General features: G+C 33.5%; 1 protein-coding gene across 3 annotated transcripts; it reads right to left on the bottom strand.

Annotated features, from left to right (window-relative positions):
• Window positions 1-219: 219 nt before the first annotated feature.
• LOC107676285 (TRAF family member-associated NF-kappa-B activator-like) lies at window positions 220-23,070 on the bottom strand. 3 transcript variants are annotated; one of them, XM_016470819.1, is made up of 8 exons: window positions 22,882-23,070; window positions 20,696-20,920; window positions 20,502-20,598; window positions 19,107-19,213; window positions 17,157-17,224; window positions 15,952-16,070; window positions 9,424-9,803; window positions 220-1,249 (listed from the first exon to the last, which is right to left on the bottom strand). In XM_016470819.1, exons 2-8 carry the CDS (start codon window positions 20,792-20,794, stop codon window positions 1,085-1,087), a joined length of 1,035 nt encoding a protein of 344 aa, XP_016326305.1. In that variant the 5' UTR covers window positions 20,795-20,920; window positions 22,882-23,070; the 3' UTR covers window positions 220-1,084. The 3 variants fall into 3 exon arrangements, with proteins under 3 accessions (XP_016326305.1, XP_016326303.1, XP_016326304.1); XM_016470817.1 differs by having other exon boundaries at window positions 20,487-20,598; window positions 22,882-23,069; XM_016470818.1 differs by having other exon boundaries at window positions 20,487-20,598; window positions 20,696-20,837; window positions 22,882-23,069.
• Between the last annotated feature and the right edge of the window lie 314 nt (window positions 23,071-23,384).

Genomic DNA, 23,384 nt, shown 5'->3' with positions numbered 1-23,384 from the left:
GAAACAAAGTTTTAATTAACCTGAAATACCTGTGCAGAAGTGCTTTCGTAAACCAGATGGTGTTTATCGTTGAAATAATTATCCAAGATTATTCTCATTCTGAACAGATTCCCTCATACAGGTGGTGCACATTAAAATGAAGTGATCAAATTAAAGCAATTAGGAGTTATTACTTCCACAACACTTCAATGGAACATTTTTCCAGCCACTGCTAAATTTACCAGCTGCGTTGCTGAAAATAAAAAACAAGAGTGCTAAAAATGTGACAACTTGCCCCGGCCTGACATTTGTCCTGAGGACACAATTATACAGTGACTCTTGTCTTAATATATGTCAGTGTGGTTTTATTGTGTTCAATTTAAACAGAAGTATTACAAAAATATGATATTGGAACTTAGTTTGGAGGAAAGGATGCAGAAAAAATGATTGTAATTTAAGACATTGTGTTTGAAACCATTGCTACAGAAAACAAGCATTTGTGTAATTGGATTTATGACTTAAAATTGCACAGTTACCGTTATTATGTGGCTCCCGTGACGGTTTCACTTATGCCTGAAAAGTGCAATACAAATGTGATATATTCATAAACAGGGCTTGAAGCTGCCTGACATTTGTAGAACTGTTAAGTAATTCTAGAAATTGATATTTTGTTTTTTATTTGATATATGCATAGCATAGATGAGAGCTACGTGTTCTTTAGGTTGGGATGCATTTAAATAAAAGTACAATGGTGAGGCGTTTGACTGAGCTCACATAAACAGCATTTATCATCCTCTATCTTTTATGTTGCCATGTCAAATTAAATGACTTTCAAAAGGAAGCACGTCTTTATTCTACAGTGAAACTGCCAGTCATCGGAACGCCTCCAACTAAAATGCAGCTAAAAGGATTAATTAAGACATAACCACCCTAAAATGAACCGTTTAAAGTTCTCCTAATTAAATAAATGACAGCGGAAGGTTCCGCTCTCTTCATCGTGTCACTGACGGACGTGAGCAAATGTGTTCAGACGGGCAGCGCGCTACTCAACAAAGCCACGAATAAAGGCCGCTTCAGTCCGGTGGCGGCCCCTTGCCTGCGTGTGTCAATCGCCAGCTTTGTTCTTGAAGTGTGAATTGAGGTGGCTATACATGTGATTTGGGGGTACATCATCCTCGCAAAAGGCACACTTCTCTCGGCTGTTCATCTGCTGAGCGTCTGTCCCCGGCACCTGGGCGGACAAGTCCGGGAGGTCTGGAGTCCAAACAAGCTGGACAGAGACAAAGGACATTAGACAGCAATGAAGGCAACCATACTGACAAGTATCCATTTGTTAAGCTGGCATCAGATAATGATGGGGAAATAAAAGCGCCAAGATTAAACTATTCAGCATGCATCCGTAACTCGACTAGAGATACACAGTCAAACTGCAGGATAAAATACGCTGAAGATGATAAAAAAAAAAAAAAAATGAATTGTGCAAATGAAATGCAAAAGCTAATAGCTTTATATGACAGTTGTATAATAATAATATTATACAATATAATATTTATTATAATATGAATTTTTTTACATTTCTTTTAGAATCTTCAGCATATATATATATATATATATGTGTGTGTGTGTGTGTGTGTGTATGTATGTATGTATGTATGTATGTATATATATATAAAATAAATAAAAGCCAAGACATTATTCAGCATGCATCAGTATCTAGACTAGAGATATATGCTGAAACTGCAGGATAACATTCCCTGAAAATTATAAAAGAAATGTACAAATAATAATAATAATATTTATTATTATTATTAAACCACTTATATTATTATTATTAAACCACACACACACACACACACACACACACATATATATATATATATATATAAAACATAAATAAAAGCCAAGATTGAAAATGAAACAAAAAAGCTAATGCCTTTAATAATTATTATTATTATTACTATTAATATTATTACAATAAATTGAATTTTAAAATTTTATTTTAACATTTTTAAATGTTTTAAATTTTTAACATTCTTTTATAATTTTCATTTTGTATTTTATTCTATTTTATATCTACATATTTATTTATATATGACAACAAATACAATAACAATAATAATGAAACATCAGATTTTCTACAAGCATTTTTTTTTACTTGTCTGACATTCTGTACATACCCATATGATAAACAAAACAACTTAATTCATAATCAGTCTGTTATCGTTTATTAAGATCTGCCCATTTGCAAATAGCACTGTTTTTTTTTTTCTTCTTTAAACACCATGATGGGGAAAAATGCTCTTTGTGGCCACTTATATTATTATTATTAAACCTCACACACACACACACACACACACACATATATATATATATATATATAAAACATAAATAAAAGCCAAGATTGAAAATGAAACAAAAAAGCTAATGCCTTTAATAATTATTATTATTATTACTATTAATATTATTACAATAAATTGAATTTTAAAATTTTATTTTAACATTTTTAAATGTTTTAAATTTTTAACATTCTTTTATAATTTTCATTTTGTATTTTATTCTATTTTATATCTACATATTTATTTATATATGACAACAAATACAATAACAATAATAATGAAACATCAGATTTTCTACAAGCATTTTTTTTTACTTGTCTGACATTCTGTACATACCCATATGATAAACAAAACAACTTAATTCATAATCAGTCTGTTATCGTTTATTAAGATCTGCCCATTTGCAAATAGCACTGTTTTTTTTTTTCTTCTTTAAACACCATGATGGGGAAAAATGCTCTTTGTGGCTCTTTTTTAGATGACACCAGATTTACACTTCATAATTTAGCCATTCCATTTGAAATGTTTTGCCAACAACACTATTCATTTTTTCCCTTGTTCTTAAAACAGATAAGGTATTAAGCTCGAAGACAGCAAAAAAGAACAGTTCGGAAACAAGTGTAATAGTACGACAACACAGAAGACGAGGTAATATGTGATTCGCAGCTCTCTGTGGTCTTAGCACATCCTAATTGACATCCTAAATGGAATCGCACTGAATTCCTGTGCAGATGTGAGCCTTACATAATAGGTGTGAGTTTCGCGGTTCTCCATATGGACAGGTAAAAACAATACGCTTCTTTTATGTCTTCCTTATGTGCATTTAATTAGATTTCCTCTGCAGTTTCACGAGCTGCAAATATATACAGTTGTAAATGTGTAAGTTTACACACCCCTTCCAGAATCTGTAAGATGTTTAGCATTTAAAAGTAAAGCTGAATAACCGATATTTACATATATTCCACAAGACAAAAAAAGCTTTAATTTGAACAGGATCATATGGTTTGCATTGCCTTGTTCTTAATATCAGTGACTGCTTGTGATTGTGTTGTGTAGAACGCAAATGTGCAGAAGATGCAAAGATGCTAAAGAACGTCCAGGAACTGAAGGAGTTCTGCTTTCACTGCTCAGGACAAACCAGGGACTCATACAGCCACAAATGGCTAAAAACATATAGTAATAATTATAAGTAAACATAGTAAAAAAAAAAAAATTTTCTACTTTCGAAAATTTGACCCTTATGACTGGTTTTGTGGTCCAGGGTCACATATTAAGAACAGGGTCATTTATGCAAATTCAAATCATATTTTGTCCCGTGTAATAAATGCAAAATAAATGTGGACCAAATAGCTTCACCAGGGCAATACTACTACTAGTAATGTTAATAATATTAATATTTTTTAAATATAATAATAATAATATTCACAAGGATTATATAAACTTGTATATCATATAATTGTGTATAATATTTCTCATGTCAATTTTTGTTTATTATGCTTTTTTATCATTTCATATTAATATTTTAAATATATTCATAATAATATAATAACAACAACAATAATGATAATAATAATTCATGTTTAATAATAATAATATATAATTTATATTTTACATTTTAAATTGAATAATAATAACAATAATTATAAGAACAATTCATATTAAATTTATTATTATTATTATTAATAATAATAATACATATTTCATGTTAAATTTTAATATTACGTTTTAAATTTAATAATAATAATAATAATTTTATAATTTAACACTAAATTATGATCCCTATATTAAAAAAAATGCAGCATGTAAACTTATGAAAAGAACTGTGTATAACAACGTTGTCAATTTTTGTGTAGTATAATGGCATTTTTTAAAAATTTTTTTTTTTATAGACATTCAACTAGTGCAAATGTCTCTCCATATACACAATATAACCTAGTGAGCTGTCTTGCCATCTTCTGTCTACAACGGTAGCTGTCGTTCAAGGGCTTGTCACTGAAATTGAACCTCATATGAGGCTTTTCATATGAAGAGAAGACTTGATCAATTCATTTCAATAGCTTGCTGTTAGCATGTTGCTAAGCTAACTACATGATATTAACTAGACCATAAGCATAAAAATAAATAGCTCACACAAATACAGAGTAAAGCAGATTCAGGCAGATTGAAGTATTTTTTATCAACACTTTTAGGTTCTGAACGAAATGCATTTAATGCGTTAACACCAATGCTCATTACAATGCATTATGGGATTGTCGTCTTTACAAAGAATATTTGCACTGCTAGAATATTATAATATCATAACAGGCATCATAATCATGCCTCTTACCTGTAGAACATCTTTTGCTTTTGGTGCATTAAAATGCCGCCTATGTAGGCAGCTCTTTAGATTTTGAGACAAAGCCATAATTGCCTGCATTTAGATTAAGTGTAGCAATTACTATTATTGGAATATTAAAGCATCAAAAAGATTATGTAGGTGTCAAAATATGAAAAACAACCTATAGAGATGCCAGTCTAGCATTTTAAGGCATCATAAACACACAACTTTTTAAAAAGACGAGCAGATTTATTGATGACATTTGTCTTCTATGCAGAGATTAATAATGATTTAAGGAACAAAAACTGAAAACAACAGAACACTGGAATTTCTCCTAAAAACCAGTGACCAAACCTTTCCACGGTAAACTTTCAGATTCACACCACTTCCTGTTGCATGAATTCTTTCATTGCCCGCACACTCTTATGAGGGGAAAAGTTTACCTGTCCAGTGCCGACTGCAGTCGACGAGTCTGATTCTGTAGCATGAAGACTGAGCTGCGATGAGATGCGGTATCAATCAAACAGCAGTCGTCTTTGTTAATGCAATGTTGTCAAATACGTAATGTAAATATAGAGTTGCACCTGACCACAGCACAGTGTTCTCTCATTTTAAAAGGAACATTATTAACCACTTTTTTTATTTCATTAAAACAGGTTACTATTTGAAAAGGACGCTGCTAAACTCCAGAGCTGAAACTACGATTTCTGCTCAGAACGAAATAAAATGAAAAACATTTTGTATCTAATCCCTTCTAAAATATCTTTTGTGGCAGAATTCCATGTATCCTTTGCAGACAATCCCAAAATGCATTGCGATGAGCTCAGTACAAAAAAAAAGTGTTATTTTAGTATAACTGAACTAATATTATAGTTTTTGTTAATATTTAGAATTAGATTAAATTTTTATATTTTCTGTTTTTATCTTAATTTTAGTTAATGTTTTAGTAATTTTATTGTGTTTTTTTTTTTCTTCAAATGTCTCTGGTTTTTACCATTTATTATTTTTAGATATAGCTCTTGTTTATTTAGTTTGAGTTATTTTAGTACTTCAAGTTAAACTAAACTAAATGAGAAATGTTACCTTAGCAACTCACTGAAAAATTATTTAAAAAAAAAACATTTTGTATTTGTTTGTTACAAGTAACAAAAATGTTTTTGTATGGTTTTAGTTTTAGTTAAAAACAATAACCCTGGTTTGTTTTTTAACGCCATGCCAGCAGGTTGTTTTCATGGTGAAAATACAAACGTATTGTTCGCACACTGATATAACTGCTCCATAAGAATAATTTATTGCTCCGTAAGAATAATTTATTGCTCCATAAGAATAATTTATCAGGCACAAATTACGTGAACTGAGGTACAACTCTTTATGAGTAACAGGTGGTCATATTCAAACAATCCTGAAAACAGATGAAGAAATACACACAATCCTATAGAAAAGGCTTAATATCAAATTCCTCATTCAACCCAAAAGGTGACAACGTATTTAAAGTATAAATCCAAAAACATTCCCTTTGTAAAAGATTCCTCTCAAAATTCAAGATTTCTACATCGTGGTTATCGTAGGGAATGGATAGAACAAGCTAAGAGTAAATTTGATGATACATCTCAAACACAGTGCCTACGTGCTACGAGCAATGAAACACAATCAGGCAATGGCCCGATTTGTTCGGTTAGGTATTCAGCATTGGGTGTAGAATTTCATTAACATACTGATACGCGGTACAATTACTTGTTCATCTACACATGTGATTTACCTTATTCATTGTCCGTGTGGTCTCGCTTACGTTGGAAAAACCTCTAGATCATTACGCGCCCGCATTACTGAACATCGGAGTAATATTAGGACGGGAGTTGAACGCAGTCCTATTTTAACAAAGTGGGGCACAATGTTAGTGCCTTACAGTATATCGGTACAGAGAAGGTACAAAAACCGTCAAGGGGGGGAGATTTTGAGAGGAAACTTTTACAAAGGGAATGTTTTTGGATTTATACTTTAAATACATTGTCACCTTTTGGGTTGAATGAGGAATTTGATATTAAGCATTTTCTATAGGATTGTGTGTATTTCTTCATCTGTTTTCAGTATTGTTTGAATATTTTGAGTGATTATTGATCTGTATTGATTTGTATTTTTATTCGAGTTTATTGCCATTTTTTTCCCTCTCTCTCTCTCTCGCGCTCTTTCTCGCTCTCTCGTTCTCTCTCGCTCTCTGTTTTTTCTTATCGTTTTTGTGGGAGTACCTGCATAGTGATTGAGCGTGTCTAATTAGGATGACCACCTTCTACTTATAAATAGTTGTACCTCAGTTCACGTAATTTGTGCCTGACGAAGACCTGATGGTCGAAACGTTGCAATAAATTATTCTTATGAAGCAGTTATATCAGTGTGCGGACAATACGTTTGTATTTTTGCTATAGTTTGACTTTTTTTTGTCACAGGGCTGCACCTGAGCCCTGTGTGGGTTTGTGGGATGTGCGCAACTTTTTTACACTTTGGTTTTCATGGTGAAAACCATACTGGAGTTATCAAAATTTAAGACCCATTTTTCCAAAATACTCTACAATTAAATTTGGATTAACTTCCTTGAAAACATTTTCAAGAGAAATGTTAATTAAAACAAAACGTTTTGGCATTGACTGAAAATGCATTCTAATTAAAAATGTACAATTTTAACCAAAATTTCAGAGTGCTGTGTATTTCAATGCTAATTAACCAAATTCGTAGATTAGATTAGAATGGTGACCTCAAACTCTACTGTAAGCAATCATCTCCTGTGCACTTCACATAAAGAACGCTATTTGTGTAGCACATGGATTAGCATTGCAGTTAGGATGCTGCCTATGTAGGCAGTAAACATGAAGGCAGCTCACTTGGTTTTGGAGTTTCGACTTTAAAATGCTCCCCAAAAAAGACTATATCTTTTATGAGTGACATTAGCCAAATCCAATGTAAAGTTTCCAAATTTAACCTGGCTGGGTGAGAAAAATCTTATAAATGACTGCTGTTACAGATATTTTTTTATGCAGACGGTTGTATGTTGCTCACATCACTTAGATAATTGTTCTTACAATTTAAGCAACACCATATAATGTTGCACTTCTTAAAGGAATAGTTCACATAAAAATTTAAATTTACACACCTTCAGGCCATCCAAGATGTAGATGAGTTTGTTTCTTCATCATTCAGACAATCCCACACCACCTATGGAACATTACAGCTATAAGAATGTTTCTGGTGATATTTTTACCTCTTAAAAGGATTAGTTTGCTGAAAATTTGCTGTAAATTTACTCACCATCAGGCCATCTAGGATGTGTGATTCTCTGCAGTGAATGGGTGCCGTCAGAATGAGAGCCCAAACAGCTGATAAAAACATCACAATAATCCACACCCCTCCAGTCCATCAGTTAACATCTTGAGAAGACAAAAGCTGTGTGTTTGTAAGAAACAAATCCATCAAGACGTTTTAACTTCAAACCGGCTAAAATATGAGTCCATAATTTATAATAAAGCTTCCTCCAGTGAAAAAGTTGTCTCGTCTGAATCAGGAGAGAAATATGCACAGATCAAGCACCGTTTACAGGCCAAAACAGTTCTAAACAATTATGTTGGTGGATTTGGTGTGACTTTGATGTGAGAGGATAACAGGGGATGAACTTTTTCACTGGAGGAAGCATTATTATGGATTATGGACTGCAATGGTTTAAAGTTAAAAACATCTTAAAGTCCGTGGAAAGCAATATTAAATATTATATATTAGAATATTAAATATTCTGAGTTTGTCACACCAGAGAAAAATGTATTAACCACCCAGCCAAATTTGAATGATAAAAAAAACTGCCAAGTAAATAAAATAAGGTATCAAAATCTTGAAAAAATAAGCTCTCAAACGCTGGGAGTGTGTCCACTCGCAGGAAAGCTGCCGTCTCTCTCAACCGTCAAATACCGCTACAACCTGAATAGATGCTCCCTCTAGCAGATTAATTTAAATAAGGAGACCGAGCTGTTTTGTAAATGATCAACCAGGTAATGTGCAATTATGTGACGAAGGCATAGTTAGCTAGTAAACTGTAGGCTGTAGTAACTAACGGTACTGACAGTAACTCCCAACTGAGCGGGCAAACCACTCTAATGCACTCTAGTTATTAGGTGTGTTCGGATTGAAGCAGCGCTGCGCAGAACGATCAGCGTATGACATCAAAGTACCGCTTCAAATCGAACACACCTCTTATAGCGTTAGGAGAGAGGGGTCATGCTCAGTGGCTCCAGTGCGTCATCGAGACATGATTTCAGCACCGCCCAAAAAATCCTGAACACAAAAATTGTGAAAAACTGTTTAACAGCCTAACTCCACAATTCAGTACTACATAGTTCACAGTCTTTGTATCATGTTTTCAGCAATACATTTCTAACTTTTATAACGTCTTTAGAAATAATTGTCTTTACACAGACTTTAATGGATTTGTTTCTTACAAACACGCAGTTTTTGGCTTCACAAGATGTTAACTGATGGACTGGATTGGTGTGGATTACTTGTGGATTATTGTGATGTTTTTATCAGCTGTTTGGACTCTCATTCTGACGGCACCCATTCACTGCAGAGGATCCATTGGTGAGCAAGTGATGTAAAGCTACATTTCTCCAAATCTGTTCTGATGAAGAAACAAACTCATCTACATGTAGTATGGCCTGAGGGTGAGAATATTTGCAGCATTTTTTTGGGGTGAACTATTCCTTTAATAAAGTTACCAAGCAACTTTCAAGGCATTCCTGGCTGTCATCTTACCTGTTGGGGTCCTCGTACATTTTCGTGCGACTCAGAAGACGAAGATGTGTGAGTGGATATAGAGGGTGCGGAGTATGACGGATAAGACTTCTCCCTCAACGTGTGCATGTGGTCTCCCAGGTCCGGCTTGTGCAGGGGCAGGTCCACCCGTTTATCCGGCGTACTGTTGAGAAAGTCGTACTCATCGTCTGTGCTCGGGGGAAACCTCACACTCAGGCCTCTTAGGGAATCAAAAAACGGTCCGTCTGGACTGACGCCACGTGACGCGAGGGATGTGAAGGTCGAAGTATTGTTGACCTCTGACCTCAGCGGTGAGGAAAAAGGAACCTCGGCCTTTTCTGCTGTGTCTTCGGTGCACTGGATGGGCATGGAAAACTGCTCTGGAAACAGATAGGAAACCAACAAAACGTTTATACAGAGTTCTGGCATGAAACTCTAGATGGCGCAATCCGATAGGTGTAACTCAGTCTGACCTAATGACATCATTATCACATGGCACAGCTGATTGGTACTCTCCTGTATCGGTAGCCAATGAGCTCAACATTCAAATATATGACTAGTGCTTGCCGTAGCAGTTGCAGCTTGCTTCAGAAACCCTTCACCTTCCCCAGCTCCACCTGTATAGATCTATGCTATATGGGGTCATTTCATGTATGTTATATTTGCAGCAGCAATATTTCTTACATGCTCACAGCAGCATGTTGTGGATGTATTGGCAGTAGCAAGTCTCGGTACTTGCTCTGCCGCAGCAGCAGCAGCGTAGCAGATCTATTCCGCCAAGACCAAATACATTAACATTGTCATGTACATTGCCATGCCAATCCCTCCGAGAGTTGTCATGACAGAAATGCATTTATCCAACACCAGCGTTCGAATCATGAAAAATATATTTTCACTGATCTTTTGAACTAAAAGTGCAATGCAACACTACTGTTTACCACACTTACACATCGCAATGCCTATTGTGTGATAAATGGTCCTGCTAAATGCACACTGTAAAATCTTATTTTTCAAAGTTGTAAATAAAACTATAAAACAAATAAAACGTTAAAAACATGTTACAAGAAAATACTACTTCAGTCTATATGCTTCAAAATTTTACGCTTAATTCAAAGCATTACTTGCGGATTCTTTATAATTATTTGTGAAAAATACTAGCAATTTCTAATTGAAAATTGTTTCTATGCCTTTTTTTAACTTAAATGTAAATGCATATTAAAAGAAAGAACGAATCACTGCAGTTTTTGCCAACGTTTTCCAGGAAAGTGGCATCAAATCTTTGAAAGAGTCTGTGAAATAATCAGTACATGTAGTATCATGTATTTACTGCATCAATAACTTTTTTCTGGTGCAATAAAACTTTAAAATTTAAATTAAGAATGACTGCTTTAAGCTCACTTAAACAATAAACACTTTTTGACCATCACAAGCTGTAACGGTAAGTCAAAGTTACTTTGCATAGAAGTGTTTGCTAAATGAACAAAATAATGCAAACGCATCTATTAATCAAACAGATGGAAATGGGCCTCATGGAAATGGTGGAGAAAAATCTCAAATTTTCCTTGCATTCAGAACCCGAAGACAAACCGGTTGTGGTTTAGTATTAAGACATCAAGCATTTTCTCTTGTCAGTCTCTCTCTTGCCCATATATATATATGAGCACATTAGTATGCAAATGCAAAGAAAGCACAGCAGTGATATGCACACCATGCAACGCTGACTATTAATGAGGAACTGTCAATTTCAGCACCAAACAATGCAGTGAGAATTGCTCTACCATAACAACTGCGTCAGCCGCTACCATTGCTCAAAATCAACTTCAGAAATCAACTTCAGAGCTCGAAATTCACCTCCGAAGCATTCTGATCAAAGTCTGTGATCACACTGAGAAGGCACGTGGAGCTAGTAATGTAACATTATGAAATCATAATCAGAGCGTGGCTCAGATTCAATTACCAACATTCATAATTCAACCTCCTTGTAAATGATGGAGACGTTTTTTCTAAAAAGAGCAGCAAGATCTCTGTGAGGAGAGAGATTATAATAAATATTTGTTACTATTATTTCAGAATTTTGATTTTCTTTCTTCAGTGAAACAAAAAGATGTTTGGTGGAATGTCTGAGCTGCTCTTTTCGACATAACAAAAGTAAATGGTAATATATCATTTAAAGCCCCAAAGTGACAAAAAAACACCATAAAATTATGATATTTAATTTAAGCTCTTTCGCTGTTAATTGTCCTTCTCTGCTGCAGCATAGTTTTGACATCACTGACTGCAAACAGCATTAATTCTTGCATGCCGCAAGACCATCTGCAATGCATCAATATTAAATATGAACCCCAAATTTGAGAACTACAAAAGAGGAAAAGATCATATGGTTTTAGAAGACAGAAAATACAGCAAATAATTCATACTGACTACTCTTACAGAGCTTGAATTTATATATCACCATCCACTATCATTGTATGGAAAACACCGGCTTAGACAGTCTACATAACATCTCCTTTTGCATAAAAGTATATACTTTTTAATCTGGCTAGAGGGATCTACTCGTGTAATTTGTTGTTTTACCTCTTCTCAAAAGTTTGCTCAAATGATTGGTGATGATTATTTCCATAATAATTAAATTAACCTGACAGCATATCCACAGTGATGCCAATAAATCTGTTATTTTTACTGTTCTTGTTTTGTGATGTATCCAAAAGGACTTTTCATTTGTAAAACCAGAATTATAAAACACAGTGTTGCAGATGGTTGCCAAGTGTAGCTTTTTTGGTCCTTAAAGTGTTTTTATTGCATGACAGGGTTTTATTAAAACACTGTTAAAACCCTTTGAAGACCAAGTAAAGAACAACTTCCAACAGATTTCCATTACTTTTTAATTAGTGCTGTCAAAATTAGTGCGTTAATGCAGGCAATTAATCTTTTCATTTTAACGCGTTAAAGATATTTAACGCAATAGCGGAGCTAGTGTTGGCCACCCCACTCACAACTGCTGCTTCTGTCTCTTTTTTTTCTTGACAAGAATTGCGTTTATTTAGACGCATTATGGCAAGCCGTTTTTACTTTTATTCATTCTCAGGATATGAATTCTTGATATCAACAATTAAATTTTTACTAGTTAAAATGTTAATTCTTGATATCAGGAATGAGATTTCTACTAGTAACAATTGTTATTTTTGATATCAGCAATTACATTTCCACTAGTAACAATGTTAATTCTTGATATCAACAATTCAATTTTCACTAGTTAAAATGCTAATTCTTGATATCAGGAATTACATTTCAACTAGTAAACACTATAATTCTTGACTAGTTAAATGTCACCATAGGCTGCCATTCAAAATCAATTGTTGATATCAATAATTAATTTCTTACTAGTTGAAATTCCAATTTCACAAATCAGAAATACAATTCTTACTAGTACAAACCTTTATTTTTGATATCAGTAATCACATGGTTACTAGTACAGACGTCGATTCATGATATCAACAATTTAATACTTGATATCAAAAATTTAATTGTCACTAGTGACAATGTTCATTTCTGTTAAAATGTTAATCCTTGATATCAGGAATTAGATTTCTACTAGTAACAATGTTAATTCTTGATATCAACAATTCAATTTTCACTAGTTAAAATGCTAATTCTTGATATCAGGAATTACATTTCAACTAGTAAACACTATAATTCTTGACTAGTTAAATGTCACCATAGGCTGCCATTCAAAATCAATTGTTGAATTCCAATTTCACAAATCAGAAATACAATTCTTACTAGTACAAACCTTTATTTTTGATATCAGTAATCACATGGTTACTAGTAAATACGTAACTGTTGATATCAGAAATACATTTTCAGATATCAGAAATTAACATCGTCACTAATGACAATTAAATTCTTGATATCAAAAATAGACGTCTGTACTAGTAACCATGTGATTACTGATATCAAAAATAAAGGTTTGTACTAGTAAGAATTGTATTTCTTATATGTGAAATTGGAATTTCAACTAGTAAGAAATTAATTATTGATATCAACAATTGATTTTGAATGGCAGCCTATGGTGACATTTAACTAGTGAAAATACAATTACAGATATCAAGAATTATAGTTTTTACTAGTTGAAATGTAATTCCTGATATCAAGAATTAGCATTTTAACTAGTAGAAATCTAATTCCTGACATCAAGAATTAACATTTTAACTAGTAAAAATTGAATTGTTGATATCAAGAATTCATATCCTGAGAATGAATAAAAGTCAAAACGGCTTGCCATAGACGCAGAACCACTTTACGACCACATCAAACGGGAGACTTTCAGACGTGCACTCCAACTTCATCTCAACACCAGATGCGAGTCAAACGAGCGCGGAAAGATTCAGGTGGCTTCAGCAGAACAACAATGAACTGCACAGTCAGATGAGATGTTGTCAGGCCATATGTCAGTAAAAACAATTTTTCCTGTCCTGTCAGGCGGTAGGTATACTGTGCTCGTAGCACATGCTCTTCAATTACATGCACAAATGCAGTAGCGCACTGTATATCATTTCATATTAAAGTGCAAAAGAAACTACGAGCATGCAGTGTCGTAATTATGTCGTCAGTTAAGTCATGAAGTTACCAACAAGGCGATTAAAGCTGCCTTAAAACTGTGCATGCATAAGTATTTGTTATATATGAGTTACATTTAAGAACATGTCTCTGAAATGCAGTGGTTTTCAAAAATGTCCGGAGCAGCCCAGCACTGTCTCCCTCATCTAACACACCCGTTTCAACTCCTCAGCTCATTAGTAGAGACGTTAAGACCTGAAGCACGCCAGAAAAGGTAAAGAGTTGTGAGAAAATAGGATGCGTGTCAGATCCGTGTCATGTTCAGCAGCAGCAGCTCTAAAAGCAGCCAAAATAAACTCATAACCAGCTGCTGCGATGTAGCAAAATTTTTAGGTAGCTAAATATGACATTTATTATAATGGGTTTAAGTGAAGATTGTTTTAAGTTCACTTAAATTAGAAGTTGTTATTTTTTAAAGTCTAATAAATGATAGCTCTCAATTATACTGTAATGTTAAATGGCTATAGTTAATGGTTAAATATTAGGAAAAAAAACAAACAACTTAATAGAGACATCAGTAGTATTATTATCAGTGATACTTGCCTTCAGTCATAAAAAAGATGCCATTAAACAAATATTAAAAATATACTGTATGTTGTTTCTACATTAATTTGAAGTTTGAATGTGAAATTATTGCAATATAAAAGTATATTTAAAAACTTTAATGTTAGGTGGGATTAATCAGGATTAATTTCAGAAATAATGTGTGATTAATTAGTTAATTTGTTTAATCAACTGAGAGCACCATTTTTAATTCAATTTTATAAAAAAATAAAAAAATAAATCTCCGCTCTCAACCAGTGGAATATGGAAATAACTTTTACTGTACCTTTTGATAACAATGTGAATTTTTTTTTTACTTGTTCGGTGCAAATGTTTAAAGATCAAGCAAAATGACAAAAAGTCTTTCTGAGACATTGATCAAAATTAAGTTATTCTATGCTTTTATGATAAAAATGCATTCTAATAGGTTCAGAAAAAAAACTTAATTCGAAGGAAAACAAGTTTTCATGCACCATGGACAGATATTTGTTCTCATTTTAACCATAAACTCACTTAATTTTGTGACTTCATATCTTCATTTTGCATCTCAAGTAAATGTATCTTGATTTTAGGGTTTTAAGATATTTGTACTGGAAAACAAGACAAAAATACTGAGGAAGGTATTCAGTTTTTGCAGTGCATGCAACATTTAATGCCTTGGCTTTATGCATTTAAGACTTTCTGCTCTCATTTAAAAGACTTTAAAGACTTTTTAAGACCTACAGAAACCCTTGCATGGCGATTACTGATGTATTTAGGGTTTTCCCTAATCCGGCCCTAACCCGGAGTATGAGCAATAGTATCAGCTATTATTAATGCTTTCCAGAGCAAACACCCCTGATTACATTTAATACGTATGGACGTTCCATGGGGCAAAAACACACTGTCTTTTCCACATACTTTCCATCATGCTTTGCAAAAATACATCTTACTGGCGTATTATTTTCCAAGTGATTTCACAGAGGACACATAATTGTGTAACAGTGTGCTGCTTCAAAACAACATTTATCAAAGTGATAATTGAACATGCTCATCTGCTCAGTTTATTTTAATGCTGCGTGGAGGTCAGAGGTCATTGGAGCAAAAAGCCCTTACACCATGGCTTTGCGTCAATTATTTCTGCTTTTAATTTGCGGGAAAGAACAAACAATGAAATGTATAATTACTAGTATGCTGCATTACACTACTAGCTATATAATTACTAATTTGTTGTGACATTTCTAAAGTAATCGTAACTCCACAGTTTGTATTTTACCTAATTTAATTAGAATGGAAAGAAATGTGCTTGGGTGAGGAGGTATAACAGCTATAATTTAATAAAGGATATTAGTACGAAATTTCAGATTAGTTTCTAAAAAATGACTTTACCATTAGCGGTCTCATTTCCTTTGTGTATTCGCTTCAGGTGATCTTTCTGCCTTCTGGTTAGAGTCTGAATCCTCTGGAAAGTCCCCTGGATTTCCTGCCAAGTGTCCAGTACATTCTCACTAATCGAAAGAGAAAAAGAAGTCAAATGTTGCTGAGGGTCTTTCAAAATAATACTGATTTAAAAACAACAACATCATTAAGATTAGAAGAAAAAAAAAAACTATTATTTTATCCAGAATATCTAGTGACTCACACTCCTCTGGGAACTCTTTTAAATGTGCCAAAATGTAAACTTTAAAAGGAAACACTTTATTTTTTAACTTTTTGGGAACAGTTTTATACACTTCACATAAATATATTAAAATATGAAGTTTATAAAACTTAAAAAATTAGAAGAATAGGTATAAACCAATAAGGCATTTAAGGCTGTTATATTCTTTCTATCTATATATCTATCTATATACACAACACATACAAGTCATTTGATTAAGCATTAAGTGCTACACACACACACAGCTTTTTGTGTGTGTGTGTGTGTGTGTGTGTGTGTGTGTGTGTGTGTGTATTTATTAATCCAACACCAAAAACATCTGATTTGTAATGTGCACTATGTGTGTATGAGATGCCTATTGTGTTTTCGGTTCATTTTCATTCATTTTCTACATGTCTGCAACATTGAAAACCGTGTACAAAATATTTTCACCCACCACAAAAAAAATATTATTCATTATGGGGTCATTTTACCACCATATTTTAAATATCTAGGCCATCCTTTTCACTTTCGGTAACATTTTCCCCTATAAGCCCTGGTTAACCTAAACCATAAAAGCCATAAACTATAAACTTATCCTCCCCACTTCTGAATGTCATATAACATGACATTTACGAACATGCAGACATGTTCACCTCCGCTTTTTCCAAACTGATCCCACATCAGTGGAAATGCATAAGTATTTAATGAGCACGTGGCATCAGGGGTGTTTTTGCTGGATCAGTTTAGCTTTTTCCTTTGATGTTATTCAGATATTATACAAGATATATTCTGCAAGAATAATACTGACCTGCTAATTCCAATAAACAAACTCTACAGAGCTGTTAATCAGTTGTTTTAGTTCAAGATTAAACCTTTTGTCTGGGTGCCCATGGGACTGAAGTGTAAAATCCTTCATTAAAAATGGATTTTTAAAGCGATATGATTCATGTACCTCTTCATTTCACAGGCAGCAGATATCGTATGGGGAAGCATCCTAGAATACTCTGTGGGTTCGTTTATCTGCACAAGAACAAAAAGATACACAGAATGACAAAACCGTTTCCAAACATTAATTCTAAATATATAGATTCAGACATATTTTCAGTAGGATAGGATAACCCCCTATCTATCTATATACACATATAACCCCCTATATATCTATATATTTAATATATATTTTTATATATATTAATTTTACTACATAAAATGAAGCCTATTTTTATGGCCACTATGATTTTTCCATTGTAACATTATTTTCATTACAGTTAATGACATTCCCCTCCAAAATTCTCATTACCATAATGCATTTTTCTTTAGATATTTTTTTTAACATAACGCTTTCCTGTGCTTGACCAGATCTCTAGTCAAATTAATCTTAGTTTTATAGTGTATACCAAGCATACCATTTAGTTTGGATTTATTCATCATTTCAACCTCAAAGGCTATATTCATCGCAAACTCAAGAATAATACGATTTTAAATAGTCTTAATAATAAAAATAATAATACTTCAATGAATTGTATACAATAATTTAACAATATTCCTTTTACAAATAATAAACAAATAACATTGCCCTCCAAAATTTGCATTACCATAATGTATTTTACTTTTGATTTTTTTAAATTTTAAGTTTTTAAGTTCCGTTTTATTGTTGTGATTTTTTAATGATTATTTTACTTCCTTTTATGTAAAGCACTTTGAATTACCATTGTGTATGAAATGTGCTATATAAATAAACTTGCCTTGCCTTTGAATTTTTTTGAAGATTTTTTAATGAAAAAAAAAAACTATATATATATATATACATAATTTTTACTGTAATACAGTAAAATATTAATACAAATATATTATATTAAAATACTTAATTAAATAATATATTATAAATAATATTATATTTAAATAAGCATTTAAGACAGAACAACCAATTCTACCATGATATATAGATATTTGACAATTTATATTATTTATTTTAACAACATTAATGAACATGAGAATTTTTTGCATTACAGTTAAAGAGGACTGGGTGGATATGTGCTTACTTGTTGTGAAAATAATGTCTCAACCTAAAGCATTTTGTATGACTCACCCAGCAGAAAATACTTCTAAAAAGTCCTTTAATAAGCTCCAAAGTCTGTACAAGTTCATCACAAAACTTCCCACTCCCTTAATTATGGCGCCTTTGAATGCATTTGCTATAGAATAACATACTTTGTTACATTTACAGGTTCAGCCCACTGTAGATCTTGAATGGAAGCCATTATCTACCCAAGATTAAGCTCAGGAAAAGGAGAAAGTACTCATTTCAAACTGTTATGTCTATATCGTTCAGCAACTGTTATCTAAAAGAAAGTGACACCTCCTTTCATAGGAGTGAACTCAATTCTCACTGTTTAGAGATCTGCTGGAGCACAGGAAAGCGTTGTGCTCTAGTGCCCCCTGTGGGTTAAAACGTGTATAGATTCAAACAATTGAGAAGAATTATCACACTGGATTCAATTAGAGAAACATTCTCACTATGGACAGACAGCGATGAAAAATGATATCAAACTGTGAAGAAAGAGAACTACATCTTTTTCGCACATTTCTCACAACTTAACCCTCGAGTGAACTGTGGATAACTAGCAAAGCACGGCAAACTTAGCTATTAGGTTTGTCTGTGCTTACAGGCGGTTAACGATGATAACACAATATAAAGGCTGGGAGGTCTGGGGTCACGGTCCTTTCAGTCCGTTCAGAACAATTACATCACAACCAAATGTGCATTTGCACAATAACTGGAAAAAACAACATGGTGCATTTTGTTGTGTTTGGACAAAATGTTGCAAGTCACCGAGAGGAAATGCAAAACTCTGAAATCGAACATTGGCCAGAGTCACATCCCTTTATAAGAGAAAACACCCACTAGGAAATGGTTAGTCCTGTGGGAACTGGACGGGTTGTCAGAGCGATGATCGCTAGGTGACAAGGTTTCTGCTTCCTGTTTTCTGTACGCAGGCTCACAGACCTCCCCTGAAAAAAAAAAAGCACGGCCACGTTATCACAGTCAAACTCATCAACAATAACAAGATCAGTCGTCACATCAAAGCGTGCATGTGATCGGTAACAACTGTGCATTTTGCATGCTACTCTCACACTAAGCATGTAACATACAATCTAATTTAATGATTTAACATGTGCATTTAAAAATAAATTTACAGTATGAAAATGTAAGAAATACATTAATTGGAATGATTTCTAGAAAAATTTGCCACTCATACTGAGCACGGCATGTAACGCACAATCAAATTGTACCATATTAAAATGTGACTAAAGAGTGTGACAAAGGAAAATAATGCTAATAAATGTATTATATTTTTATAAATTTAATAAATATATAAATGTATTATATATATATATATATATATATATAAATGCATTATATACATAATATTTTTCTTTTAATCTTTTATTTCCATTTGTCTTTGCACAATGTACACTATCAGTCAAAAGTTTGGACACACTCAAATGAATTTATGAAAGTTTATATTTAAACCATTTGATCTAAAGGCTTCTGCTTAATCACTTGAATTTTGTTTTGTAGATAAACATAAATTGTGTCTAAATACCAAATAAAACAATTTCAAAAAAGCACCTCATGAAGTTGACTGTCCAGAGAATCTAGACAATGGGTGCCGATTTTGAAGAAGTTTGAACAGCAGATAATTCCCGTATTAATATTTGAGTTACTTGACAGTTTTAATGACTTTACTATTATATGACAATGTGGAAATAATAATAAACATAATAAACAAATTAGGTGTGTGCACTGCCTCATTTGATGCTTCTAAGTTGATTTACAGACAGTTTAATCTGTCTGCAACTGTGAATATACTGTGAATAATTCATATTTATCATTTTATACCATATCAGCATCAGAGGCTATATTTATGAAATTATGAAATTATTAAACAATAATATTTAAAATATATATCAAATATACAAAATAAATTAATTAAATATAAAAAATAATAATATTTTCACCATTTTAAATATTAAAAAATAAATAAATAAAAACTATTATATACAGGAGAAACTTAAAAAAAAAAAAGTTAATTAATGTACTTTATAAGTAAAACCATTTCCTAGTATCATTTAAAGCAGGGCACTCTAATAACATGTTTTACAGTCAAGGAAGACTTGCAAAAATCAATAAAGGCAATTCCTCTCCTTTCAGTAAATATACATGGGTCAGTCTTGTGTGCCACTTAGTTTCGGAGATGTAAAGAGAAAAGGCATTTCCAACCTGACGCATGCTTACGAAGGGAGCTGAGCTCAGCTTTAAGATGTGAGATGGTCTTCGCCTGCACCTCTATCTTTCTCTCCAGCTGCTGAGTGTGCCGCTGATACTGCTCGGTCTGCAAAAGCAATAGGTTAGTATCTGCCCACTCTCACGCACGGCAGATCGAGTCAAATACAACGCTTCTGATGGAGCCGATAGCTCACAAACGGCACCTTATCCTGAAGTTCCTTTCTGGCCGACTCTTTCTCGATAGAAACTTTACGGTACGCGTCGAAGGCTTTGTTGAGCTGCTCACTGATGGTCCTGTCCATTCCGGGGTCTTCAGTAACATTCCGAACAGGGCGGTCCCGGGCCCTAGTCCCAGGCACACACAAACACTTACACACCCCTTCTTTAACTCAGAGGAGTGAGATTAGCACTGGGCCTGTCAGTAACGCCTACAAACACACACAAGCTTCATCAACACACATATGTGACCCTGGACCACAAAACCAGTCATAAGGGTCATGAGATTTGAATAAATAAGCTTTCCATTGATGTATGGTTTGTTAGGATAGGACAATATTTGGACGACATACAACTATTTGAAAATCTGGAATCTGAGGGTGCAAAAAAATCTAAATATTGAGAAAATCACCTTTAAAGTTGTCCAAATGAACTTCTTGGCGAAATCAAAAATGAAGTTTTGATATATTTACAGTAGGAAATTTACAAAATATCTTCATGGAACATGATCTTTACTTAATATCCTAATGATTTTTGGCATAAAAGAAAAATCTATAATTTTGACCCATACAATGTATTTTTGGCTATTGCTACAAATATACCCCAGCGACTTCAGACTGCTTTTGTGCTCCAGGGTCACATATTTTCAAATCCAGTCGTGCTTATAGAGACACTAAAAGCATAAGATCCCAGTTTAACATCTCATATTATGCCCACATCACATGAATGTGATAAACTTGATAGCGTGACAAAAGTCACTGAGTGTGTCAATGGAAAGTCATTTATTTTTCCTGCACCTGGTCTACATTAGTGTTTTAATGTAAATATTGTTATTTATTACAAATATTAAATTAGAAAACATAAAATAACTAATTTTGACGCATGGGGTAATACCTTGACATTAAACAATCTATTGTAGGCTTTTTTCTTGTAAAAGCAGAAATGTAGCATGCTAAATAAATGTATTATATTTATATACATTTACACTGTTTACTCAAACACACTCAACACACTCAAATTAATTTATTTATAAAAGTTTGTTTCAACTTTTTAATCTAAAGGCTTCTGCTTAAACACTTTACATGTATATACATGTGCATGGCTTATTTTAAAAATTCAGTTTGTCTTTCTATCTTATTTTTACATTTCACACTGCAAGCTCACAGGTTTGGTGAAGAATAGACTGATTTTTTGTAACTTTTAAGTAACATGCATGCAGTTAGTCATAATAACAATGTTAGATTCAGATTAAGTACAGTATAGTCTTGCCAAACATGCAGAGAAATGTCACACATGATGACGTGGCGAAACCACTTATACAAGCATGAGGAATCATTTAAAATTGCCTAAATAAATTTGCTTAACATAAAAGTTTTAATGCAAGTCATTTCTGGCTCTGTCGGAAGGCCGGGGCTAGTTGTCACACATTTATTCCAGTCAATATTTCGCAAACTAAGTTTGTTTCTTAAAGCCAATTTCTTAGATACAACCCTTAAAGTCTTGTCTTCAAAAACATATTCCACCATCATTGCCCAGGACAAAACATACAGCTAGTTTGACACACATTGTCTATATGGGGTAAGTTGTCACAATGGGAACTTGACATTAAAGAACCTATTGTAAGCTCTTCTTACACACAAAACTCTTCTTTAAAAAGCGGAAATGTAAAAGGCAACATGCCAAAATAACACACCACTGTTCTGTCCGATTAATATTGTATAAAATCCCAACATCAATCAAAACACATGTGACAGCCTGCCCTAATCTGACATTTATGTACAATAATTGCAGTTCAAGTTCATTTCTCTTGCCTATTGTGCTCACTTGTTAGCCAACAGATGAAAACATGATGATAATGCAAAACAAGCATTTGTGTAACTGGAGTTTTGACGCAAAGCGTAATTAAAATATAGACCTTGTGACAACTAGCCCCGGCCTAGATACTACAACAAATGGTGTGTGTTCAAAAAGTTTTCCAGCAAACTTTACACTTTTCCTATTAGTAAAACAAGTAAGAAACAGAAATATAACAACAAACAACCAAACTTCCCAATGACAGACAACCTGAGGCGTTTTCGACAAACTAAAAGCAAAAGCGAAACATCCTCATATTTGAACACAGTGAAGTGAATGAAGTAAGTGCACTCATTAGTGTGCAGCACTGGCGTCTTACCTTCACTCCGAAACAGCACAAACGCATAAAGCTAAGCGCAGTTTGGACATCGCGACGCTGCTACACGTATATGTACGCGTTTAACAGGAGGAAATGAACTATTTCGTACAGATGAACATTTTGTATGTTTTACAATGAGCTGGAACTTCCCTCGGGGAATCCCCGCGCGCCTTCGACTTCCGCCTGCCGCCGCTCCAGCCAATCAGCGGTGGGTGTGTGTGTGTGTGTGTGTGTGTGTGTCTGTGTGTGTGTGCGCGCGCGCGCAATGGGGCTGTTATAAATATCAGTGTGCTTGTGTATCCAGTCTGAGCTGTTGAAACACACAATAGCTTGTTCATATGCATGTTTGTTGTTTTACTTTAATTTGACCTATTTTGCACTGTTTTGACATAACAAATTACAATTGTGGTCATTAAATTCATATTCTCTTTATTGCGTGATTTGTAGTTTTCACCGAGAGGTCAAGGCCTATTTTCCATCTATCTATCTATCTATCTATCTAT

Source organism: Sinocyclocheilus anshuiensis, unplaced genomic scaffold (assembly GCF_001515605.1).
Source record: "Sinocyclocheilus anshuiensis isolate Anshui unplaced genomic scaffold, SAMN03320099.WGS_v1.1 scaffold3609, whole genome shotgun sequence".
NCBI lineage: Eukaryota > Metazoa > Chordata > Actinopteri > Cypriniformes > Cyprinidae > Sinocyclocheilus > Sinocyclocheilus anshuiensis.
This window is presented reverse-complemented; position numbering and strand designations above follow the sequence as displayed.